The following is a 27395-nucleotide window of genomic DNA, read 5'->3' on the forward strand; positions in this document are numbered from 1 at the left end:
GTACACCCCCCACGCAGCAGCCTTACTTAATCACCAGCCACTGGCACCACCATAGTTAATTAATCGATTGCTGCCATCCAATTAAGACTCTTTATTTCAATTCAGCCCTAGGTTAATTCCAAGACCCAAAACTGGGATATAATATAAAAATTCCAGCCCCAATGGGCCCGACAAGGGGCAAAAAAAAAGAAAATCCCAAAACCTATATCTTTGTAAGAGCCAACTACATAGAAACCCAATTTAAGGATACCCTAACTGCAACTAGCTAATCCTCTCCTGTTTATTCTTCTTCCCCCCCCCCTCTTTTTTCCCTTCCATCGCCCACGATCCGGGCACCGCCCTCAATGAATGTAACCAATGTATTTATAATGGATTACAAATGTGATATACCTCATATTGCACCATTAAAACATTTTTCACCTATACTCACCCACTCACCTGAACAAATGTCACCTCACAAATGCTGTATATACCAACCAACTACTGAACATGTGCAAATTGTTATTTGTAATATCCGCCTTGATAAAGACCCCTCGAGGTCGAAACGCGTGTCGGCTGACCACCAGAAGACACTATATTAAAATAAAACTGTCGCTATTAAACATCGCAAATATTTGAAAAATAAAAGCCTCCAAACCATGCTCCTACCGTGCCTTCGAAGGAAGACTGGAAGGAAAGGGCTCGACCTAAATCTTGCGCACCCTGTAGTCCAGGACCAAGTCCCGATCCGCATTGAGAGCCCTCGAGGCATCGATCCGATGATGTCTCATCGAAGGGTCAATCGAGCAAGAAACCTAAATCAAGGTGGAGTTCGTCAACGTTGACGCCGAAGGCCTCAACACCAGCTGTGCCATCGACCCGAGCACCTCAGTAAAACCTATGGCGCCAATGAAGGTTTAGGCAACTCTTCCAGTGTCTAACCCATTATTTGCAAACACTCCCATTGCTGAAAAAAACCTATGTGCCACTAGACAGAAAAGACTTCTTCCATATTTGAAGAAAATGAGAAGTCCGATGAAAATGCTCCATTTGGCCTCCAATATGGTACGCCTAATGTACCTGAGCGTTTCATTGCAGAGGAGTCAAGGTTAAGAGATCTCTGATAACCTACAGACTGCAAGTGGGGTGGATACCGCACCTGAGTTGGAGTTTGGGAGACCAGAGGCTGGGGAGCATGCAGATGCTTCCTGCAGGCAACTCATGTCGAAGGTAGTGCACTACATGGGGTGGAGTAGGCCTCCATTGCCATTAGAAGATGATGTCCTAACAGACATCTTAGACAAACGGTCCGCAGTCAGATCCCATATTACCATTTCATATTGCCTTGCAGAAAAGTGTGGCGACTAATTGGGAGACACCGGAGACCAATCTGGCTGTTAAAAAGAACTTGACCAAGAAGTACTGCCCTTCCAGTAGTGGCCCAGACTACGTGTCGAAAGACCTCACGCCAGAGAGTCTAGTGGCGCAGGCAACTACGGCAACATCTAAGCAAGCAGCGTACCCTACCATCCCTACAGATGGTGAAGACAAACGAGTAGATGGATGGGCAAGGAAGGTATTTTCCGCAGGCAGTATGGCACTCAAATCTGCCAACTGCACATGTGCCCTCGCAAAGTTTACGTTTACTCTATGGGACTGCATGTCCATGGTGGCAGAGCACATTCCCGAAGGGGATGAAAGAGACGGGTTCTTAGCCATAGTTGGAGGCAGCAAAGAAGCCCTGTTCGAGTTTCTTCAGTCAATTTTGTATTCTGCCGATAGCATCAGCCGAGCCATGGCCATCAGCACTGTTATGCGCAGGTTTACGTGTTTGCGGGAGTAGGGTTTTTCACGGGATGTGCAAGCCAGACTTCTCAACATGCCCTTAGACGGGTCTCACCTTTTTGGCAACAAGGCTGATGAGTCTTAAGAAGTTGCAGACCTCGAAGATGGCAGCCGAATCTTTAGGCACCGCTATTAGGCAACCTCAGACTTTTTGACCTAGTGGACAACCTTGGAGGGTAGATCTTTTCGCTACTACTCAGTTGGAAGGTCGAGAGGAATGGCCAGTCAGCGGGACCAAAGATGATTTCCTCATGGTGGACGAGAAAGGGGTGCAAAGCCAGCTCAAGCAGCAGCTTCTTTACCATCTGCCACTGCATCAGCCACCTCAAACCCTCTCTGAGGTCTTGAGTCACAGTGCAGTAATGGGTGTGTGGGGGGCAGACTGTCTCAACATCTAGAAGAGTGGCGAGACATTACTTCAGATGCTTGGGTGTTGGAAATCGTAGCCCACGGTTACTGCCTTCCTTTTATACAGAGACCTCCGAACAGTCTACCGGGGACCACTTTTGAGGATTCCAGATCTGCTTCTTGTACAGGAGATTGTAACGATGCTAGAGAAAGGCGCTATTGAACCAGTGACTGTAGCGGAGAGAAACAAGGGATGGTATTCCCCTTATTTCCTAATATCCAAGTAGGGCGGAGGACTGAGACCCATCTTGGACTTGAGATACTTGAACAAGTTCCTCAGGAAGGACAAGGACAAGATGGTCACACTTTCTCAGATCCTTCAGGCCTTCCAACTCCAGGATTGGTTGGTGTCATTGGACCGTCAGGATGCTTATTTTCATGTGCCAATACATCTCCAGCAAAGAAAATATCGGAGGTTCACAGTTGGCGGTTCTCATTATCAATTTTGAGTTCTGCCATTCGGGCTGACTTCCGCCCAAGAGTTTTCACCTAACTGATGACAGTGGTGGCAGCGAGTCTCAGGGGGGGTGGGAATTAAAGTCTACGCCTACCTGGACGATTGGCTGATAAGGGTACGTTATCCCAAATAAGTCCTGGATCAGCTCAACGTCACCTACCACTCCTTTCACAGACTGGGCTTCTCCCTCAATTACAAGAAGTCCCACATTACACCTTCTCAGAAACTCCAATTTATCGAAGCTGTTCTGGATACATCCTTTTGAAAGAACTCCCCACCTGAAGTGAGGGCTTAGACATTCTTCAGATGGTCTCAAAATGGCCAGTGTCTCCCGGCCTTTGACTTTTTGAGGTTGCTCAGCCTCATGGCATCCTGCATTTCTTGGATGCCAGAGGCCTGCCTGAGAATGAGATCCCTTCAATGGGCTCCAAGAACTCAATGGTCCCAGTTCTCAGGTAAGGTGTCGGACCTACTTCAGGCTCCAAGCAGGGTTGCACAGGATCTTCTATGGTGGGCCTGCAAGGGCAATATTCTGAAGGGAGAACAATTTTGGCAACCCTGGCCGGAGATAACAGTAGTAACGGACACCTCACTCACGGGTTGGGAAGCCCACACCAACAATCTGACAGTCGGCGGTCATTGGTCTCCATCGGAGTCCAAACTACATATCATGTGAGAATGTTCAGGTAACACATGATCCTAATTGCACTGGATTGGGCCCGGAGGACATGGTACCCGGACCTTCTGGACTTGTCAATCTGCCCTCCAATGCGTCTTCCCCAAAGAGAGAACCTTCTCTCGCGAGAGGAGGGTCGGGTTCTCCATCCAGAGGTCAAGACACTCAACCTCCACGCTTGGTTTCTGAAAGGTTGATTTTAGCTAGAAGGCCAACAAAAAAGTATTTGTACTATTGCTGTTGGAATACATTCTGCAACTGCTGCAGAGGAAAGGAATGTAGATCCTTTTTTGTGTAAAACACTGGATGTTTTATCTTTTCTGCTATCTTTGGCCATTAAAGGCTACTTGGAGGTGATGCCCATCTTTAAGTGCTGGTTAGAGGAATGTTCCTACTTCAAAATTCTACTGGTGACACAATTTCTAAAGGGGCTAACCAATGTGTCTCGCCTCGCCTCTCCCCCTCCACCATCTTCTTCTTCTTTCCAGGTTCCAGTTGGGACCTTAATATGGCTCGAAAATTCCTAATGTGTGCACCTTTTGAACCTTTACACTCATGTCCTTTATGGTTGTTAACTTTTAAAACCATTCTATTGGTAGCTTTAACATCAGCCCATAGAGTGAGTGAGTGAGGCACTTATCTTCCATAAGGATAGGGTTGTTCTAAGCATCAAACCCTAATTTTTACCGAAAATCATTTCTGATTTCCACATAGGACAGAAAATTTGTTCTGCTTTCTTTGTATCCCCCCATCCTATCAAGGAGGAGGAGAGACTACATAGGTTGGATCCTCGTAGAGCTTTAAGCTTTTATAGATCTACACTGTCAAAAATTCATATTGATGACCGGCTTTTCATTGGTTAACCGGCCACAAACTGGGTCAGGCTGTCTCTAAGCAGAAGTTATCCAGATGGATCATTCTGGCCGTTTCAGAATGTTACAGGTTGGCAGGGAAGGAGCTTCCGAAAGGGTTAAGGTCCCATTCCAGCAGGGGCATGGCTACCTCTACAGCCCTGCAAAGTGGTGTACCAATACAAAATATTTGTGAAGCGGCAAGGTGGTCTACTAGCCACACGTTTACAAAGCATTATTGCCTGTAATCTTCCCTTGGTTAGGGTGGTAGCTTTGGTAAAGTAGGCCTGCACTCGGTCCATGAAAACAATTCAAATAAAATTCTACTTCCTCCTCCAAATCAAATACTGCTTTGGGAGTCTATCAAAGATGAGCAATACGTTGGAGGACACAATCCATTCGAAGAACAAGTTACTTACCCCATGTACGTTCTTTCGACTGGATGTTTATCGCAAGTATTCCTCATCGCCCTCCCACCCTACTCGACAGTAGAATTTCCCATGCTTTTACAGCTTCCGTTCCTTCAAGGCTAAGTATGGCCATTGCTGTGCTTTTGCAGGTATTTCTGCTGTTGGGGGGGGTCAGGAGGGGGAGGAAACAGAACTGAAGCCAACGGGCGCTGCACGTGATATATATGCCTTCGATGACATCATCCTCGAGACAGAAGCCTTCGAGGCACATCGAGTTGATGCCATCGACGTACAGCATCCTCTGCCGAAATTTGTTTCCGAAGCAGCTGAAGCTGGACAACATATGTCAAAATGAGGAATACGTGGGAGGAAAGTTACCAGGGGTAAGTAACTCAATATCATTTTTATTGAGTGTTGTGCGAGAAGATCACCTGCGGTTTTCCTTTTTTAGTGTGCATTTATCGGCTAGAACTAATGTTTGTATTTTTATACATCCAGGACTAAATTGAATTATTGTGTGCTTCCCTATGTGGACTCATTGTGGATCCCTGACACCACCCCCCCCCCCCCCCGTCCCCCACTACTGAGAATAGCCTCGACTGTTCCCCAGGTTTACCTTGATTGGCTAACCTCTGAGTTTCCTATTCACTATAACTAGGATGACTTCTTAAAATCTGCCCAGAAGGTCACATTCTAGAAATCCATCTAAACAGTTGGTAGGAAGTTTTACTTAGGGATACCCTCTGAAAGTGAAAAACAGGTATTTACCTAGACTGTATTTGGGTGTTCCCCCTTTAGGCCCTGGAGAATCCTGGACAGTTGGTGAATTTTTTAAAAGAGCTAGTGTTCTTATTCTTTTTAGAAGAATAAACCGCAGTGTCTGACCTCTAACATTACCAGAAATAGCTAAACTTTGCAAGTTGATGGGAGAAGTGGGTCCTTTATTGGCACAGTATAGTGTTGCTTTTATTTACTTAATTGAATGTGATGGCGATTCTCTTCTGCCCAATTATTTAACCCCTTTTCTTTTCTCCTTTCACCTACAGTGTACATTACTTGTTGTAGTTTCTGTTGTACAAGGCTTTTTACAGATAGTAGAGAACATTAGTCAACCCATTTCTTGTGTTATTTTATTTCTTACTTTATTTTAGTGCAGAGCAAAACATACATCCTCAAATACAATATTCAACAGTATTGCAGCATTTACATCAATCATGGGTTTACTGCCCACCCATGTAGGTATCGTTCGAACCACATAACTTAATACATTTACTTTTTACTTGGTTGTCATTTAACAGTTCTGGGTTTACTTAAGTATTCTCAGAAAGGCTCCCATATGTCCCTTGGCCTGCAGCTTGGTGTTACAAGTGAAACATAGGCCTCTTCACACTCATTGGCATACCTCATTTCTTGGACCCAAATTTGAATGTCCGGGGCAGTCCTAAACATCCATTTAAGCAATATACATTTTTTGGCAACCAAGCATCCAAGGTTAAAAAGGCGTCTCAGTTTAACTGTTACGTTTCCTATTTCTCCAAACAGGTATTTTGGGAGTGACAAACAGGGGGGGGGCGGATAGCCGTGCATTCCTGTAAACTATCAGAAAACTGCCAAAATTGGGCTACTCGAGGGCAGCCCCCGTACATATGGTGCATCAGCCACGTCTGCGTTGCACTTGATACAGCCACCGTTCACTGTAGGGGCAAACCTAGCAACTTTTGCGGGACTGTAGTGCAGTCTATTGAGTATCTTAAATTGTATAAGTCTGTATCTAGCATTGAAGGATACATTGAAGCATACCTCCTTGGTCAGGCAGCACCACTGTGTCCACTGAGAATCGTCCTTCGGAGTTCCCAAGTCTGCCTCCCATCTCTCTTTGGCTTTCTGGGGTTGGTTCTGAGCTTCCTGGCATTTCTCAATGTATATAATCTAGACACCAGCCTTCTGGGGTTCCCACTTATTACCACCATACCCAGCACTTCGCACTCCTCGGGTTCATTTGAGAACGATGGTCAGTGCCCCCTTACCGCTGCTCTTATTCTATAATATTATAATGCTTTAATGGAGCAATTGCCCAGCTTTTCTCATAAGTCCACAAGTGTGACAAAAGAGCCCTCCGGAAAGAAGTAGTATAGTTTCAATGCGTCATCGGGATCCCACACCACCTGAATGGCCTTATCATACGTTGGGGGCAGTCCTGGGCAACTCCAAAGCGGGATAGCCCCTACGTGGGGCGCAGTGACCCACAGTCTCTTAAATATCCTGGCCCAGGCGTTCAGTCGTGCGGACCTGATCGAACATGTAGGTGTCCGTGTCGATTGGCTAGGACTATTGTGCGTAGGCTAGATGGGGATGAGCTATAATCCTCGAGACCCGTGTGTAGTGGTCGATCGTGTGGGGAATACCCGGCAAACTGTGCCTGCGCCACTTCGCGAAGTCCGGGGGCTTGGAGCCCCCCGTTCATATGGTCTGGTCATGGCCTCCCAGCTCATCCGCGGTGTACCAGCACCTCATGTAAATCCCACTGCCGCCAGCGACCGCAACTTACCACAAAATGCACACCCTGGCTAAGCCGGTATATTGGTTAAGTAGTATAATAATTTGCGGACCGCAATCATTTTTAGAAGGGACAGCCTACCGTATAGTGATATTTTAAGCGTAGCCCATAGGTTCAATTTGTCTTATTATTTGCATATATTTTTCATGGTTCCCGGTTAATAGACAGTGGTGTTGGCATGTAACCACTATGCCCAAGTACATTTATTTCATCTTGGACCCATCAAAGGCCTGCTAGATCATGTGGGGGAGTGGTGGCCTAATTTAAAGGAAACCGTTCAGACTTGGTTTCATTGTTGTGGTATCCCGAATAAATGGCAAATTTGCGGACCTTGTCCAAGATTGGGGCGAAATTTGTAGCTGGGTTTCTTATGTATAGTAACGAATCATCAGCGTAAAGTGATATGATGTGCGTTGGGCCTGTCATATATAAGCCTCAATGTATATGTTTGAGACGCATGATGCATGCTAAAGGCTCTATAGTGACAGCAAACAATAACAGGGATAGCAGGCAGCCCTGTCTCATGCTGCGTCTAAGCAGAAACATCTTGGATAGTGTGGTCCCAGTACAGACCCTAGCAGCTGGGCAGGCATACAACAAGTGGACACACTGAATGAAGAATTCTCTGAGCTCCATATGGCGCAGCACTGAGAACAGGAACTGCCAGGACACCGAGTCAAAAGCTTTCTTGGTGTCCAGTGTAGCAGCCACCGCTTGTGCATTCGGGTTGACTTGTGAGATGATGCAGTCTTCACAAATTGAATGCCGTCCACTGCCCGGGTATGAACCCCGATTTGTCAGAGTGCACTAGTTTTTCCATGTGTGGAAGGAGGCTGGTGGCTAGCAGTTTGGAAAAAATCTTTGTGTCTGAGTTACTCGGGGACAATGGCCTGTATGAGCCCATATCGGAAGCACGTCTATTTGGTTTCAGTAGTACTGTGATCTCTGCTTCTGATAGGGAAGTGGGAAGTCTGCCAGTTTCCACATTCGCAGTAAGTTGGGACCAAGTATGGAGCTCAGTTCTCCAGCATGGGGTCTGGCATGGATTCACATGCTCATGAATATTCCCCGTCGTCAGGCTGGGAATCCTCGGTAAAGAAAAAATCAGTATCAGTTTCGTTTCTGATCTGTCTTTCATAGTAGTAACCAATCACTGATCTCTGCGTCATACTGACCACAGCCAATGACTGCCCTCTACCTAAGCCCCGCCTCTGGCAGCCATCTTCAGATTTTTACCGCACGTTCAAGTGTTGGGAGTCCTCGTGCTTAGCTCTCGAGCTTTTACTGCGTGTTTCGCGCTTTTTCAGGTGAATTTTCACATTTTTTCGGTTAATTGAGCCTCAAGCTCCACCGTTTCTACTCCCGTTAACGGCTACCCGTTGCAGGATTTTCCTACGCCCCTCAAGGGTGAAGATTTCGTCGAATCAACTTCTTGGAGGATTCCAGAAGATTCGCGGCCTACTTCGAGATGGCCCAGGATGCGAGTTTGTCGCCCGGACCCAAGCTGTTTCGCAGCTGCCCTGGATGCAGCTGCAGAATGTGTTTAAGGAAGACGAACATTCGCGATGCCTCTACTGTCTTCATGGGGACAAGACTCATGTAGAGAAGGACTGCCAGTTCTGCAAGAACTTGTCGGAGCGGACCATGAGGGACCGTCGATCCCGTCTCGCAAGCTGGTTGGAGAAGGGCTCGACGGGTTAGAAGAAGAAAGGGTCCGAGCGGGCTTCTAAGTCCTGTGCGGGCGCCCCGGCGACGGGGGCCCAACACCAGGCCAAGCGCCGGGGAAGAGAAAGTCTGAGACCCCGGGTAAGCTTCGGGAGAAGCCCCGTCCGATCTCGGAAGAGGGGGAGCGAGGCGTCGCCCCTCCCCCGAAGGAGAAGGCCCGGGACGCACCTAAGGTGGTGAAGGCCCCTACCCAGCAGGCGAAGGCCTCTTTCGAGGCTATCGCGGCGACTCTGGCCAAGCCGGCAGAGACACCGCCAGCGGAGACTGCCTCCGGGACTAGTTTCCCTGCCGCCAAGGAGGGAATCCTCTTTTCAGCCCATCGTCGTGGCCGCCATGATGGAAAAAGCGAGGGGGGGCACGGTGCCCTCCTTGAGCTCGGAGTCAGCCTCGGAGGAGGAACTGACCGAGGCCGTGAGGAACCTCGAAGTCCAATTCGAGAAGGTTCGATCCTGTCAGGAAGATCCTCGGGAGATAACCGAGGAAGACGACGATGGTGAGGAAGAGCGGCCTTCCCTTCCGGCGCAGCCGGATCCTAGGCCTCAGGATGGCTCGGCGACCATTTTGTCTGCCATCCAGTCCTTATGCTCTGAGATAAGGACGAGATTCCCACGGCCCAGGCCGGAGGACCCGCAACCTGGCCCGTCGGGAAGTCCTCAGAACAAACGACGGAGGACCCAACCCTCTCCTCCGCTCGCCCCGTGAGGCCTACAGTTCCCTCCTCATCCTCCCACGAGTCGGGAGATGACGGTGCGTTGGGCTCGACGACTGGTTCTGAGGGCGACGACGACGGAACGGGTCTCCCGTCGCACGGGCCTTGCCGCCCGATGAGATTGGCTCATTCCACGCCATGATCGCCAGGGCGTCCGAATTGTTCCAGCTCTGCCCGGAGGAGCAGAAAAAGGAAGGTTTCCTCTATCAGCGCCGGGAGGCCAAGAGGAAGACGGTCATCGCGGTGCCCCTAATCGATGACATCTGGGAGGAGGGCCTGTCGGTTCTCAAAAACCCCTCCATGGCACCAGCCAAACGGGACCGGTACGAGAAGTAGTACCGGGTCCCCGAAACCGCTCCCCTGTGCCTCAGGGCCCAGCCAACGCCAGACTCGGTCGTCTCGGTGGCGGCGAAGAAGAAAGCAGCAGGGTCAGGAGCCTCGACGTCGAATTCCCCGCCGGACGGCGAGGGAAAGAAGTTGGACGCCATGGAGCGGCGGGTCATTTCGTTGGCGGCGACGACGATCAAAGCGGCCAACGCCCTGGCGATCGTGGCCCGTTACAACAGGGAGCTCTGGTTTAAGCTGGCCCCCATATTGGACTTCCTGCCGGACGACAAGAGGTCCGAGGCCCTGGAAATACTGCAAGAGGGCGAGGTGGCGTCGGACCACGCCATAACGGTGGCAACCGATATTGCCGATACCGGGTTCCGCCAGCTGTGCAACGGTGTTTGCCTACGACGACGACTTCCGTCAGGACGTCCAGACCAGGGTGTTGGACATGCCGTTCGACGGCGGCAACTTGTTCGGGAAGGCGGTGGACGAATCCCTCCAAGCCATAAAAACAGACACGGAGACGGCCCGCGCCCTAAAAGCCCTTCAGCAACGACGGCCCTTTCGGAGCTCCGGAGGCAGACCGGTTGCCTCCAAGGGATCCAGCGGTGGCTCGTCGTCCTACCGCCAGGCGGCACACTCCTCGTCTCAGGAGGCCTACAGGGGTCGCGGCAAGCAGGGAATGCCTCGCCGCCGTCGGCAAGGTGGCCAGGGCGGCAAGGCCACCACCTCCAAGCAGGACTGAACCGGCCGTGGTCTCGGGCCCCCACCGAAGCACCCCGGTGGGAGGCCGGCTGACGAATTTCGTCGGCGTGTGGAAGTCCATCTCCACCAACCGTTGGGTGCTGGATACCCTGGCAAGAGGACACTCTATCGAATTCCTGAAGAAGTGCCCTCACGTTCCACCTGTGGCCAGGTAGGAAAATCACGTCCCGCAACTGCTGTTGGAAGTACGGGCGATGCTCAGGAAAGGCGCCATCGAGCTTTTCCCGAAGAGGCTCCGGGGCTCCGGGGTGTACTCAAGGTACTTCCTCGTCAGGAAGAAGACGGGCGGCTGGCGCCCCATCCTGGACCTTCGTCGTTTGAACAAATACATCAGATCACAAAAGTTCAGGATGGTCACCCTCCAGCACGTACTGGGACAGCTGGAGGAAGGCGACTTTCTATCGTCGTTGGACCTGGAGGATGCATACTTCCACGTTCCCATCCTCAAAAGTCACCGAAAGTTCCTCAGGTTCGTCCAGGGACGCCACTACCAATTCAGAGCACTGCCGTTCGGATTGAAGTCGGCCCCCACTCAAGGACGAGGGAACTCGCCGTCGAACACACTGCGAGGACCGTCCAGCTACTCACAGACCTGGGATTCGCCATAAACTACCCAAAGTCCCACCTGGTGCCGTCGCAGGTGGCCCTGTTTCTGGGAGCGAAGCTCGATACAGTGAGGCGCCTGGCGGCCCCGTCGGAAGAACAGACGAAGACCATTCTAGACAAAGTGCAGCGCCTGCTAGCCATGGACGTGGCCAGGGTGAGGTCCATCAAGTCCCTCCTGGGGATGATGTCCTCTTGCATCTACCTGGTGCGCCTCTGCAGACTACGGATGCGCCCTCTTCAAGAATTTCTCGACGCCTGTTGGATGCAGGTGACGGGCACCTTCGAAGGCAGGGTCCCCCTCAACGAGGTGTTCCGGCGGGCGATCCAGTGGTAGGGCGTTCGAGCGCACCTCACGGCGGGCAAGGACTTTCAGACGCCACCGTACCAGGAGACGGTTACGACGGACGCCTCCCTGGAAGGTTGGGGCGCCCACACCGGAGATCTCCACGCAAGAGGCCTCTGGCTCCCGGAGGAGAGGCTCCTGCACATCAACGTCCTGGAACTCCGAGCCGTGTTCTGGGCTCTCAAATCGTTCCTCCCGTCGCTCAAGGGCAAGGTGGTGGGGATCTTCACGGACAACACCACGACAATGTTTTACATATGGAAGCAGGGAGGCACCAGATCCCCAGCCCTATCGAAGGAGGCACAGGATCTGTGGCACTGGGCGGTCGCCCACGGGATGTTCCTGGTTCCCTTCCACCTGGCAGGAGAAAGAAACACCATCGCCGACTCGCTCAGCAGGGAGCTGCGCGCGTGTCACGAGTGGGAACTGCGCCAGGATCAGGTGGATCAACTCTTCCGACGATGGGGCAAACCCCAAATCGACCTGTTCGCTACAGCGACAAACTCGAAGTGCAAGAGGTTCGCCAGCAGGTTTCCCCAGCCGAGAAGCATGGGCGATGCGTTCTCGTTCCCCTGGGACGGCCTATACCTGTATGCGTTCCCTCCGTTGCCGTTGATGCTGCGACTCATCAGCCAGCTCAAGAGGTCCCGGTGCAGGATGATCCTCGTCGCACCGGCGTGGCCGAGGCAGATCTGGTTCCCAGACCATCTGGACTTGTCAACGTCCCCTCCCATCAAACTGTCGGCGGACCCGGACCTTCTCTCCAGAGAAGGAGGCGCCATCTTCCACCACGACTCGGCGTCGCTGAACCTGCAGGCTTGGCTCCTGCAGCGCTAGAGTTTGGAGGCTACGATAAACCGGCCGATTGCAGAGAGGTTCTTGCAAAGGCCAGGGCGTCCTCGACTCTCAAATGCTACGGTCATAAGTGGAAGAGGTTCTCTATCTGGTGCCGAGCACAGAAGATCAACCCCCTACGGATTACGGCCCCTCAAGTGCTGCCGTACCTGCTATCGCTGGCAAAGGCTGGGCTAGCCCATGCCTCCATTAAGATTCATCTGGCGGCGATCTCCAGATATACCAGAACCACAGGACGGACGTCCCTGTGGTCCCATCGACTGGTAAAAGAGTTTATGAAAGGACTGTTCCGGTCGTTCCCGCCGGTGAAGGCCCCGGCGTGGGAGCTTAACGTGGTGCTGACCAGGCTCATGGGGCCCCCATTCGAGCCGATGCACTCCGCACCGATGAAGTTTGTGTCGTGGAAGACTGCGTTCCTGGTGGCCATTAGCTCCGCACGACGAGTGGGAGAGATCCAGGCCCTATCCTGCAAAGCGCCGTACTTGACTTTCCCTGCCTCGAAGGTGGTGCTTAGGACGCACCCCTCCTTTATGCCCAAGGTGCCGTCGGACTTCCATCTTAACGAGCCCTTGGTGTTACCTGTTTTCTTCCCGTCTCCTTCGTCGCCGGCCGAGAGGACTTTGCACTCGCTGGATGTGGCTAGAGCGCTGAAGTTCTACGTGGACCGCACAAAGAGTTTCCGGAGGACATCACAGCTGTTCGTGAACTTTGGACCTGTGAATCAAGGGAAGGCTCTCTCGAAGTCTTCTATTTACAGATGGCTCTCCGGCTGCATCATGCACTATCACCGGTTGGCTAACCGACCGCTGCCAGGCCGTCCGAGAGCCCATTCGACCAGAGCGATCGCTGCTACTACGGCGTTCTTATCTGGTGTGCCCCTGCTGGACATCTGCAGGGCTGCTACGTGGAGGTCGACGCACACCTTCACGAGATTCTACTGCGTCGATCCGGATTCCAGGGAGGAGTCCAGGGTCGGCCAAGCAGTGCTGCGCAACCTGTTCGCTTAAGGTGAGCCTGGTGAGGAGGTAAGAGATGCTTAATGTTGAGTTTTTTGTATTGCTTAATGTTGAGCCTTTTGCCACCACCCGTGGCTGTGCATGTGTGTACTGCTATTTATTCTTATATTCATGAGCATGTAAATCCATGCCAGACCCCATGCTGGAGAAGGAACAAGTTACTTACCTGTAACTGTTGTTCTCCAGCATGGGTCTGGCATGGATTCACATGCAAACCTTCCCGCCTACCCCTCTGCGGCTCTTCACTTGGTCATACTGCCACTTCACGTGCTACCAAATCTGAAGATGGCTGCCAGAGGCGGGTCTTAGGTAGAGGGCAGTCATTGGCTGTGGTCAGTATGACGCAGAGATCAGTGATTGGTTACTACGACGAAAGACAGATCAGAAACGAAACTGATACTGATTTTTTTCTTTACCGAGGATTCCCAGCCTGACGACGGGGAATATTCATGAGCATGTGAATCCATGCCAGACCCATGCTGGAGAACAACAGTTACAGGTAAGTAACTTGTTCCTTCCTTATTAAGTTCAACACCTAAAACTTCGAGGCCAGGTGCCTTGCCAGACAGGAGTGATTTAATGGCTCCCCCCCCCCCCAACCCACACTTTGAAGGCTTCCCAGACCGTGCCGTGGTGTTGCACAGTCCTGTCATTCCTTTGGAAAAATTCCACCGCCCTGCCGTGCAACGTCGCAAGAAAAACTGGGTCGGCCAGGCATGTAGGGGGCATACACCAAAGTGGACGTGGGGTGGCCTATGCGCTCCATTTCTGAGTCAGAATGATGGGGGAATGATCCGAAAATGTTCACAGGAGACTGCTACACTCCTCTACTTGTAACATGAATGAGGTGGGAATTAGCCAGTAATCTATTCTAGAGTGTGCATCATGAACTGTTGAGTAGTGTGTGTATTCACGTGAGTTTGGGTTTCGCACTTGCCATGCATCTGCCAAGCCAAGATGCTTGGTTTCATTTAACAGCATCCAACCTGCATTGGACAGGTCCGACTGTGTAGCCCTGGATCTGTCCATGACACAATCAGGTTGAAGTCCCCCAAACTCCCGCACCAGATAACATGCGAGTGGGGGGTTCCCCAATAGGACATCTAGGATCTGGCCATAGAACTGCAGGTCGTCGATGTTAGGACCGTATGTGTTTGTTAGAGTTGTGGTGACACCTGCTAGTTCGCCCCATAGAATGACATATCTGCCCCGTGGGGCCATGATGCGTTTGGTCTCCTGGAATGGTATGGATCAGTGTATTAGTGTCAACACCCCCCAGGACTGGGACGAGTTGTTGGTGTAGCAACGTTGTGGGCCCCATGCCTTGGCAAATGAGTCATTAATGGCCTCCTGAGCGTGGCTCCTGTAGCATCACCACTTTAGATGCCTGCCTGTTAATGAATTCAGAAACCTTCCGCGCCTCAATAGGGTGGTTGAGCCCACGGATGTTCCATGGCAAAAACGTAATATTAGTTCCTACCATGTTTCGAGTATGCACAGTTGAGGCCCAGTCGTTGCTGGGCTATACCTAGGATGTGACTGTATTTTGTGATCGAGGAGCAGTCTGTACTGTTTTTCCAATTCAAACATACACATTTCGAACAATAAACCTATAAGGTCTAAACATTTGCAATTAAAATCAACCTCATCCGCCCCCCCCCACCATCACCCCCCAACTTGACTATGGAACCCATAATACAATTTAACATTTTAGATCACTCTTGGGGTGCACTGTGTGCAGTGTATGAGGCTACCTGGATATATATGTATATCTGAGGATTTGTACCGCAGCCCCACTTTTTCTCTTGCCATGCGTAGGGTTAGATCCCTGTCTGGATAGTTTAACAATTTGGCAAGAATAGTACGAGAGGGGCAGGGGGCTCCTAGTTTGGGGACAGGGGCTAACACACCTTTCCACCAGGAAGTGTTGTGAGAATCTGAAGGAGTTGAATAGCGTCTTCAACAGGTTTTCTACAAACTGCTCCATCAAGACTTTACAGGTGGCCTCCGGGATCCCGACTATCCGGATGTTATTCCACCGAGATCGCGGTTCGAAGTCGTTGCATTTATTCCGGACTCTGAACTCTTGCTGTAGGTGTGCGATGCCGCCGTCGTGTTTTCGTGACCTTCTCTTAGGTTTCACTCCCTCTTGTTTCCACTTCTGTGATGCGAGCTCCTTCCTTTTTGAGCTTAGACTTCAGGGAGCCCAGTGGTTGAGACAATGTCGTCCAGCTTCACGTTTACAGTCATGAAGCCATTCTGCATTGCAGCGAGTAGGTGGTTGTCTCTGGTGGTATGGGACGTAGAGGGATGCTCATCTTCAGTTGGTGCCTCAGCAGGGTTGTAGGTTTTCGCCAGGGTACTGGTGTATGTGTCCATTGGGCTCTTCTTTTTGAATCTGGATCCCTTCGTCATGTTATCCCCCACTGAGTAACTGCACTATAATCAATTAGGGGAGAGTTGCTACCAGTTGCCTCCAGCACCACTACATAGTTCCACCATGTAGTGGTCAGTTTCCTCCCTCTACTTTGAAAAGGCTATGCAATTTATCAGTGAAGTCAATCTAGGCGCTTCAGAGGTGCCGCATGACCAGTTCAGAGGTCAAACAGTTCTCGCAACAATCAGGAGGTTCACTGGGCAAACGCAGCCGCCAGGAGGTAGTGCAGATGTTTTCTGTTCTGTAAAGTGCCAGGGGGCCCGGGTGATAGTCAGGGCACCCGGGCAGTTCCACCGTGCATGGGCGGCGTGTTGCACTATGTCGGAAGTTCAAGGACAGGTCGCACCTATTTGTGCGTTCTTTATAGGTACACCGCGTCCCAGGGGTTCCGGGGTGCCCATCTGCAATGGCTCCAGCGGATAGTCTTGTCACAGTTATCTCTGCTGCTTATTTCTGGTATTTGCCCATGGGCGTCAGCCTCGCACACCTCGATGGCTCTAGCAGGTGAGTGTTATTTGGCACTAGTCTTCCTGTCCTGGTCGTGTTGACATTTTGTGTCTGGGCTCGACAGATCAACTGCACTCCCGCAGCACGGGACTATTTAGGGCATCCCAGGGAGTACGCCGAGGCCCAAGCTGCATGTATGCTATTTGGTGCGTGGTTAGGTGGTCAGCCAACGGGCCAAGTCCTGTTGAACACGGCCACAAGTTCTAGGCTCCCGACACAGTACGGTGCGCTGTGAGAATTGGGGGGGAGCAGAGCCAACCTGCCGGCCTTGGTGTGGCATAGCGTCCGGTATTCCCCAATCAGGCCCTGGCTATGCAGCCCTCGCATCCCCAGTAGTGAGCCGGCCTTGCATGCCACTGCCCACACTCCCTGGGGCGACCCCCACCTCTCACCCCACTCATTGCATAGTCTGGGCCTCCTGCACCAGCTGAGTCAGCCGTGATATAGTGCCTTACTTGTATCTGGATCTGTCGGGTGGCGTTGTAGGGCTGAATATGTGTCAGTCGCCTCAGGCACACCACCCCCGTCGTCACAGCTTCAGAGCTCTGGTCAGAGCCACAGTTTATTGTTTACAGTATGTACACCACTGCCTGAGGCCGTCTCCCTGTATGGGGCGGCTTGCCGGGTCGGCGCTGGGGTCTGACGGATGACCCAGGATTGTCTCTGTATTATCAGTAGCCTCCCGGTCTAGCACCCTATGTCATCTGGCATATATACGCAGCAGTGTGTATGCCGCAACGGTCCAAAGTGGCTTCAGCCCATGGGCCCCACAGCCCAGTGCCTCCCGCCTCAGCCCGGGAGGAGACTCGCCAGTCGCTATTTATCGCTGCAAGATGTTTCACTCTTCCTACACTTGCCTCCACCCTTTAACAATTCTCCCTCTGCTGCCACAACTCCTACACTCCTCATCCCCTCACTAGTACATAAGCACCCACCTTTCAGCCAGTACCATTCAGTTTCCATTAACTCCTTACATTAACTTCTATTCACCTGCCACTCAAAAACGCACTCACACTGCAGAACCACATTCACTCCTAAACTAATACCTCACATGCTGCATATATCTCCACAAGCCGCCGCTCCCTCCTCCTGGTCTTAGTCTACCTCCAGTGATATCCTCACCCCAATAAAGCCACCCTTCCTGCTTGCTGATCTTTGTTTATATACCCTTCATTTAAATACCCATCCCTGTCTGGGGATTGTAAAGCTTTACTTAACCAATCTGTGCTTTTTTCCTCCCTGGAGTGTGTATGTGCAGAGGAGAGTTTTCAAAATGGTTGTAAGCCCCGCGCACCTTCTCTGTGCGGGCTTGCCACATTACAGAAATGAAGGCGTACAAAGTTTAATGTTCCAGTCTGCGTTTTGAAGCCCTGTTGCACAGAAGCTCTGGTTATGTCTCCTAGGGGACTAGGGGGGTCCCACTCCTCTGATGGTCTACAGGGCCCTGATATGAGGTGCTGGTGGGGTGACTCTTTTCGGTGGCATAGGCAGACTTTACTTTCTGCCGCATAGGGACGCAACCTTTCTCTTGTACCCAGTCCCATAGTGTCGGAGCACTTGGTGTGGCCTAGTGCAGGCTCCGCCCCTTCGTTTACCCTCGGCAGTCTGCTCTTCCCTTGCAGTCAAGCTCTATATTTGGTCTACATTCCAGCATATTTTTTACCCTGTTGGGATGCATCCTCTTCTACCAGAGTTATGCGAACATTGGAAAGACACTAGCAAGTATCTCTGAAGGGAGGTAAGGCTGGAGATAAGGATCTGCACAGAAACATTTTCGCTCTTGTGTGGGGAGGGATGGAAATTGGGTCTCTGTAGTGTTTTTCACCCAAGCATAGGGCTGTCTCTGGATTGCCCCCTTCCCCTCCCACCATCCAGAGGGAAGCGCTGTTCCCCCATCTGGATATGGTCAAGTCGTTGACCTCGTCACACCTTCCCCACTTCTATTGCGCTTCCTTTTATGGCTCACCCCAATATGGGGCAGGTACACAGGATTGCGGTTGTCTTTGCCATTTGCAAAAATAAATCGGCAAATAGACCTGGCATGGTATTGGTCCTATTGAGAACCCACTGAGTCACTGATCTACCCAAACTTCAGACTTTTGTCGTGCTCGTAGAGGTCCTGTAAATTCTGCAGTGTGTTTTCATGTTCGTTTTCCCTATTAGAAATGTGTGTTTATTTTGTGGAGGGTCATACAGCTCACACAGGTGTGTTCTTCATTATGGTCTCATACCCTACTTTCAATTTTCCTGAAAGGAAGTAATATCGTTAAATATTTCCATTTGAGTCCAGGATTTTTCTTTTTAGGTACTGTGCTGAAGCTGTGAATCGTTTAAGAGTACAGCTCAAACAGCAGGCTCTTTGCACGAAGAGTTTCAATTTTCAGACTATGGGAGGGTTACGCAGCAGACCGTGTTGGAAGATATGTATGCAGGCTCTTGAGGAAATAGTCAGGGTAACGGCTATGGCAGGGATTGGCAGGAATTGAGATTTAGTAGAGAATGGACTACTTTGCAGGTTCATGTGCTGCAGCTGCTTATTCTCCGAGCGCAACTAGTTCTGTATGCAAGCTCTGGGTGGAAGGAGTACTCTGTATGCTTTGAGACGGAAGGGGATCATGCTCTGGTAGAAGGGGATTCTTTATGCAGGGTGTATGCAGGTTCTGGATGGAATGGGCTATGTAATGGTCTGAGAAAGAGTCATGTATGCCTGAAAGCCCTGGGTGGGAATTTACTGTTTCTTGACTTGTTACCTTCTAGTTTTGGGCCCCTGTATGCTTGTAAAGGGATTTTAGGGCTTCTTGTGTGAGGCCTATGGGGAGAGGGGCCTCTGCCTGAAGTTCTTTTTAGGGGTGTACTTCTGTCAGAAGGCACACCATTGCCCTGCAAGAGGAAGGGCCAGCAATTAAATCCTGCCAGCAAATACTTAGGCAGTGGCATTCCAGTTCACTGCTCTATACAGACGGTGTAGGGTTTAGTTGGTGGGGTGAGGGCAGATGTAAGGGGTGCCCTCGGTGGAAGGATGCATACCAACTCACACCTCTCCCCAACCGTCATGCAGGGCCAGCATTTAAATCCTGCCAGCAAATACTTAGGCAGTGGCATTCCAGTTCACTGCTCTATACAGACGGCGTAGGGTTTAGTTGGTGGGGTAAGGGCAGATGTAAGGGGGTGCAGCGGGTGGAAGGATGCATACCAACTCACGCCCCTCCCCAACCGTCATGCACCAAGTAGCATTATCCAGTGGAATGAAGGGTTTCTGTCTGCAGGCTCTGTGCAAAGAGGGCTTCTGACTACATGTTGTAGCTCATGGGTTTCGGTCAGGAGGATCTGCAAGGGAATGGTTTCGGTCTGCTCTTAATTTGTTTGTTTTTGCTTGCACAGTACTGAAGTGACAGAAGATCTCCAGAAGCTGCTGCCTGGTTACCCACGAGTGACACCCCAAGCTGCCTTCCTTCCCACTCACCAAAACATGAATTTTATGCACAATTTACTTCCTGTGCCACACCTGCAACCCAGCGGGCAACTGGAGTATAAGGTAATCTGTTAGTGCCCATTATTCACTATCAGTTTCAAACTGCAGTTCACTGTGCCACACTTAACCCATTTCCACAGTAATGCTAGCTGCCTGTACTGTCCCACTCCCTGTCCCATTTGGACTCCTTGTTCTGCAGAGATTCTTCGGCCCTTAAGTAAGTTACCAGCCAAGTTGCGCACGCAGCACATCATTTCCCCTCTGAGGTATCAAAGGGGTTTCATGATTTTTATATCAAGTAGTTTGGTCAAAGTACAAAAAAGTTAATAAGAAAACACAAATATATATGCCTCTGCTCCCCTGACGGCCTGCTCCCTTGCCAACCTACACCACGGCCGTCTTGCAGACTTGCTCCCTCGCTTGCATCAGACATACTACCTGTCCCACTTTAGATACTACTGTCCTCCTCCTCCAGTACTTGCCTCTTCTCTAAAGAGAAGGTAGCCGTCTGAGACAACTTTAGTGCAGTTCTAATGTTTGATTAAACGTTGTTTTGATCGAAACACAGTTGACTAATTTCAGCTTTGGTATTTTGTATGCAAGCAAGATGCTTCAATGCTATTTTACTTGGTTGTATCTTGGCCTTTTGCCCTACTAACATATGATCTGCCCTACTCTTGCAGGAGCAATCTCTCCTACAGCCACCCACCTTGCAGTTGCTGAATGGGATGGGACCTCTCGGCCGACGGGCGTCAGATGGCGGAGCTAACATTCAGCTTCACGCGCAGCAGCTACTGAAGCGCCCACGGGGTCCATCTCCACTGGTCACCATGACTCCGGTGAGTAGAGCAATGAAACCATGTCTTTAGGGTCCTGGTGCAGCAGATGAGATTGCACAAATCGGGGCCCAGTGGAGTGGATGACACTTGTCCATAAGTTTTCAAAGTAACTAGAATCAACAAGGACAAACATGAGAAGTCGGGAAACACAATGTTTAATAACGGCTGCAAGGTCAGTCCCCCCTCTTGAGGATGTGAACTGAGCTCAAAAAGCATACATCTGACTCCATTATTTATACAGAAAAAACACAACATTGACATAGTTTCTGACTCCATTGTCTATGCAGAAATAAACGAATGGTAGCTTGTTTTTCAGACATTGTCATGGGTACCGGAGGGTCACTCCTACCTATACACATCTAATAACACATGAGCTGATCTATCCCGAATGGCTAGCACAAAGCAAGTTTTTTGTATCATCGTTATACATCTATACACATTCTACAGTGCATATGCGCATGATTGGAGGAGAGATAATCTGCCTTGCCAGCAACCTGTGCATGGTCTAATTTGGTTGACTGAAAACCCACCTCCATTTCCACCACCTTCCACGCCTTGAATTTTAGACAGGTGGCTACACTTCTTCATACCAGTGCGAATGTTGCCTCCTCATGTTGTTTAAAGTAGCAGTTGATTCCCCTCCCCATATCCAGTGTTACATATCTTGCATGGATATGTCCCTGCACAAAAACATGCACATCTGCTGGGACTTTCCGCTAACATTTATCTGTTCAAAAACATCTTGTGAACCCAGTGTGGCTTATCGGGCAGCATGTCCAGAGATGTCCTAGTTCTAACCGGATCTTCGAGCTTCGCTGCCCGGGGTGTGTGTGAGAGTCTTAATCTTTCCCTCGCTTCCCTTTAGCTTTCTTCTGTAGGTGTTAAATACTGATCGTATACATTATATTTTCCTACACATTTCCCTCCTCTAGTTAATTTTCATCTCCGTTTATAGTCAATTCTACTCCTGGGTCGTTTGTGCTCTCCTGTTGCGCCGGGACCTAACCCTTTTGTTTGTTTGAGGTGATATTACCATATGCAGTGGTTGTAACAAAAATCAATGCCATTATTTTAGTTCACAGTTTGCAACACCCTGTAATCAGCTGGACACAACAAAACACAAACAGCATGATTTCCAGTACAGAAAAGAGAGCCTTAAAGAAGCCTGGGGCCCACAAGGCTAATACAGAAAACCAGTTTGTAAACCAGTCTATTGGTGCTACACCCCATTCAGCTTTCATAGTAGCCTGTAATGCATCCAAAGAACTAATAGCCTCAGAAAGAGTTCAGTTTGCTTAGTTGTTGGTTGGGATCTAAGTGCAGCAAGACGTTCCCAATTTTGCACATAACCCCCTATCAATGGCCGTCAACATGTTCAATACATCTGTTCTGTGAAACCATGAGATGATTGGTCCTTAGTTCTTCCTTTTATAGCATTGAGGCCATCTTCTGTATAGTTAATCAACTTCATTAGTTCTCTCCTGGGAAACTGAAGCCATCGGACAGTCGTTTTATTTTGAAACTTTGGTGTGATGGACCCGAAAAAGACTTGTCATTGAACAAACAAAATTCCTCTGGAATGTCCTTAAATTGTTCATACCCAAGATAGGCTGTTGATCTTAGAGTGTGATCATTGCCCAAGTAGGCATTCTTTGACATAGTATTATGGTGAAGATGTGTTAAGTTGATGCCAGGTACAACAACAAAAGGGGTGTGCAGAGTGATAAGGGAACAATGTCCTTTCCAGTCAGGAGGTAGGCTGGCATATGCTAATTCTCTGCATTCCCAGTAGATGTCCATGTGGGTTGCTGTTCCTCCTGTAGGTTATAAACCTCCAGTTCCTTCTTACACTGGAGGTTGGTGCCTACGGGTGCTTTTCCTTTTCCCCTGAAACGCAAGGAAAATCATGACAATGCAATTATTTTAGTGGGGGCCGGTCTTTGCCCAAACCAGGAGAGTCTGCCAACATATTTTCTCCAGAGTGGTGAACATCGGTCCCAGGCTTCATAGAATATGAGTTCTGGTATTCTTGAATAAAGGAGTTCTGTCCATTCCAATACTTGGCGCATTGCAGTGAAGTTGGCCAAGTAGTGACCATGCCCCCTTAATATACACTGATCCCTTATCACACAATAGTACTTTAAGGCCACAGTCTGTGGCTCTCTTTCTGGTATCATTTGTACATGTCCTATTCTTTCTCCTAAGTCATCCGCGACCATTACTGTTTCCGAGAACCCATTGTCAAAGACACATGCATTTGCTATGATGGATAATATTCTGAGAGGGCTTACTACTTCTACTTTCCCCCTTATTCGGCACATGGCCAAATGGAGTATGCACATGGTTATTTTAATGTTATTTATTGGGTATTTATAATGTGCCTATACACACGTGTTTCGAGGAGCAACAAGACTAGAGGGTGGGGGAACAGGAAGGACAAATAGTAACAATCCTACTAGGCCTTGTGACATTCAGATAGTGCAGGTCAGGGCGGAAGGGCCTTTGAGAAGCTAAGTGCCAGGGGAGGACAGGTGAGCAGAGCCAGGGGAAAAGTAGAGAGTGCAGGGGAAGAGGGTCCATGAACTAAGTGCGAGGTAAGGGGCTGGATGGCTTAAGGATGCAGGCCCAGCCAGGCTATTGCCAGGGAGGGGCCCGGAAGGGCAAGTGCAAAGGGCGGCGGGGGGGGGGGGGTGTCAGGGGAGACCAAGTGCAGGGGTAAACTGGACTAGGGAGCCTGGTGTCCTGTATATCCTGAAGGCACCATGCAGCCTGTCTAGGGCATAGGTGACATTAGCAGGTAGGCTGGAAGGAAGAACAGAAAACAAAGGTCTTTAGGAGCTTCCGGAACTTAAGGAGGTCTGGCTCAAGTCTGAGAGGGGCAGCTAGGCCTTTCCAGTGGGAGGCACCCGCGTAGAAGAGGGATCTCCCCCCACCTCTATACTTGGAAAAATGTCTGATCTGCAGAGAGTTGGAGGTAGATGCCCGCAGGTCTCTAGAAGAGAGATACTTAGGGAGAGAGAGTTGGATGTAGCGAGGTACCAGAAAGCCTTGTGGATGATGCAGAGGGTCTTGAACTTGATCCTCGCAGCAGCTGGGAGCCAGTGGAGATATATAAGGGCTGGAGAGATGCAGTACCTGAGCTTGAGGGAAAAGGATTTATAAATATAATTGGTTATTTATAATGTGCTTAATAGCCAAAGGTTTGTAAGCGCGGACCCGGGGATTGAACATGTGTTGCTCTGCGTTGTCTCGCTTCCAAGGTGAGCACGTAGCCCCTGAGCTATCCTCCCAAGTCTCGCAGTCCTGTTCTGGATTAGTTGAAGGGGGCAAAGGGAGGAGTTAGGCAGATTGAGGAAGAGGCTGTTGCAGTAGTCCAGCCTGGAGAAACCAGAGCTCTGGAAAGATTGAGTGTCTGGGGGAAGGTGAGGAAAGGGAGAATGCCTTTTAGGAGGTGCAGATGAAAGTGGGCCTTCTTGGCCAGGTCTGTGATGTTAGGAGTCAAAAAATGACACAATGGTTTTTTGCCTCACAGGAGGGTGAGTGGAGGAGGCCCACGGAGGGCAGCCAGAGTGTGAGAGGGCATGAGGGAGCAGGGGTCCCAATGAGAAGGATCTCTGTTTTACTGGCATTAAGCAGAGATCATTAGCAGTGCACCATCCCTGAATAGCAGACCGTCAGGAATAAGAAATGAGGAGGAGGCAGAGGAGTGCATCTTGAAGGAGAGCTGCATGTCATCCGCATAACATTGGAAGTTAGGCGAGAAGGTGGAGATCAAATGGGCTAGAGGGGCCATGTAGATATTGAAAAGCCAGGGCGAGAGGATAGAGCCCTGAGGGACACCACAGGTGGAGAGTGAGATGGTGGAGACAAAAGGGCCCATTCACATCTGGGAGGGTCTGGTCGAGAGGAAGGACGCCAACCAGTCCAGAGCCAGGTCTGTGGTGCCAATTGTATCACAGAGCCGATTTATCAGGGTGGCATGATTGACGGTATCAAAGGCAGAGGAAAGGTCAAGACGAATGACAACAGAATGAGAGCTGGAATCGAGATCCGAGTGCAGGTCTTTATGGGTGTTCAGGAGAGCAGTTTCCAAGGCTCTGAAGCCAGACCGTGCACATGGAGACAACCAACAGATTCAATGAGGTGGATAAGCTGGGAGATGGACATTCTCTCCAGGAGTTTGCTCAGGAAGGGGGTAGTGGATGGAAAGGGTCGGCAGAAGACTTTTTGGGGAGAGGATGCACAAGGGACTGCTTGAGTGAGGGAAAGGATCCAGTGGCAAAGGGGTGATTGCAGAAATCGGCCAAGGCCTGGAGCAAGGGAGACAATGTTGTCCTTGATAATTCTGGAGGAGCTGGGGAGTGCCTGTTTGGAGGAGACTTTCATATAGAAAACTTGTCTAGAAATCTCATTGGGTGTTATGGGAGAGAGGAGAGTAGGACGGAAGAGGGGGGGGGGGGGTTCCAAGAGAGGCCTGAGAACAGGTGAGGGTTAAGGGTGTAGAAGAGAGTGCGGACATGATGTCCTGTGTTTTAGAAATGAAGCGAGAAGCCAGAGAAGTTCAGAGCCAGGGAAAGAAGAGAAGTGGAGACTGCAGTAGGGTTGGCGAGTTCCTTGCAGATTTTGAAAAAATTCAGCCGTGTTGTTGGTGGCCACAGAGATGCGGGCTTTGATATAGACCCTCTTCTTTGAGCAGATAGTTTGTATTGCCTTTGTAGCAGGCGACAGGCCAGTTTGTCAGAAGATATGCTCGAAGCCTGCCCCTTCTACTCAGCTGCTAGCTATGCACTTGCGTTTCAGAGCAGCCAGTTCAGAGTCATGCCAGGAGTTGCACTTGGAGGCTGGTTTCAAGCGGATCCTCATGACGGGGCAAGGATGTCCAGAGTGTTGGAGATGGAGAGTTTAAGGTTAGTAAAGGTTGTATCGGAATGAGTCAGTGGCAGGAGTCGGAGGTGGAGTGAAGGTGGCGGCAAAAAAAGCAACTGACATTTGGTTCATAGGTCGAATGACGGAGGAGGAGTCTGGCTGTGCGGGGGTGGGGCGGGCTTAGCCAGGGGATCCAGGAGGTCCAGGTGAGAGGGCGGGAGAGCATGATCAGACCAGGAGAGAGGTGTAATGAGAGGGTTGGAGATGGGCGGGGATGTCTGAAGAGATGAGAGCATCCAAGAATGGAGGTGAAAGAGAAACACAGAGCATGGAGGGGAGTTGAGGTGAATATTGCAGTCTTTGAGGAGCATCAGCTTGGAAGGGGAGGGAAGGAGAGAGGAGATGAGGTCAGCCCATTCAGAGAGGAACTAGAGACCTGGCCAGAGTCGGAGAGAGGCCATGAGAGACACCAAGCCTGCAGACAAGGCATTCGAAGTAGGACTGAGTGGGTATGGTAGTATCAGCTACCCAATTAGGGAAGATTAGGGCCTGTCCACCCCCATACCGGTTAGGCCTGGGTTTGGAGTGGATCTTGTAACCCTCAGGGAGGAGTGTGTCAACACTTGTGATGTAGCTGGCAGAGAACCACATTTTCGGTGAGAGCAAGGACATCTAGGTTGAGGTGCTCAAGGAGGTGGTAGATGTGAGAGGAGTGTTTGACGGCAGAGCGAGAGTTGAGGGCATCTCAGGGGAGCAGGTTGCCACTTTTTGTAACGCTCACCTGATTCCCGTAGAGGCGCCGGTCTTGACTGGGCGTATACCGTATCTTCAAAGGTGATGTGTAACACACGGCTGGCTCTTTGGGCTGGACCTCTGTGCACTGTATGTTTGACTCGAAGGGTAAGATGTCTGCAGATAGAAAATATGGGATTAATGAACTGGGTTATTGAATGTCTCTCTCTTCTTCCCTTTCTCTTCTCCTGTAGAACCCCGAAGGTTAACGCTCTCACCTTAGGTAAGTGAACGCTGTGCTCTCCATCTGCCTCGGGGCAGGGTGCTGTAACCAGTTTCTTCACTGGATAAGGGGAGCAGGCCTCTTGACTTCAGAGGACTGCTGTCCGTCGTTTACTGCACGAACGGTAAGTTTCGAGTAATTCTAATGTCTTTAAAGTCTTTAGTAATGATGTCTCTTGTTTTGCAGGGTTCCGGCGATGGTGGATGACGGGCTGAAGTGAGTTGAAGATGGAGCCCGTGTGATGAATAGAAGCGCCTGGAAGCACGTAAGTAAGCGCTTGTTTCCTGCTTCACGATGCGCTCTAACTGTCTTTTTATTTTGCAGGTACAAGTTCGGAGCGGCTGCAGGGTGCCGGAATACCCACTGGGTTAGATGTGGAAAGGAGTAATGGCACGTGAGTATTAAAGTTCCCCAATGTCTTTAAACGCACCTTGTTTTGTCTTTCAGATGCGGGATGCAGCGCCGAAGGCCTCCGGAGCGTGCGAAGAGTTGGTAAGCTTTTGTCTTTCAGATGCCGGAATGCAGTGTGAAGACCTCCGGAGCGCACGAAGAGTAGGTAAGCCTTTGTCTTTCAGAATGCAGCGCGAGGCGTTGGTGACAGCCGATGGCCCAGGTAAGTGAAGAGCTGTCACTGAAGACCATAATGCTAACCTATTCTTTCTTGTCTTTATAGGTGTTGCTGAAGACTGGATTCAGGATGGTAAGCCTTTTTCCTTAGGCCCAGGAT

General features: G+C 50.3%; 1 protein-coding gene across 4 annotated transcripts in view; it reads left to right on the forward strand.

The window, feature by feature from the left end:
* SIK3 (SIK family kinase 3) overlaps positions 1-27395 on the forward strand; it is a 2024801-nt gene that overhangs the window by 1247044 nt on the left and 750362 nt on the right. For all 4 annotated transcript variants that reach the window (XM_069614493.1, XM_069614491.1, XM_069614492.1 and 1 more), the window contains 2 exons: positions 19858-20011; positions 20632-20787. In XM_069614493.1, coding sequence (XP_069470594.1) covers positions 19858-20011; positions 20632-20787 — 310 coding nt within the window. The remainder of the gene's footprint in view (positions 1-19857; positions 20012-20631; positions 20788-27395) is intronic.

This window comes from Ambystoma mexicanum, chromosome 9, assembly GCF_040938575.1.
Source record: "Ambystoma mexicanum isolate Mex_15411 chromosome 9, UKY_AmexF1_1, whole genome shotgun sequence".
In the NCBI taxonomy this organism is placed as follows: domain Eukaryota; kingdom Metazoa; phylum Chordata; class Amphibia; order Caudata; family Ambystomatidae; genus Ambystoma; species Ambystoma mexicanum.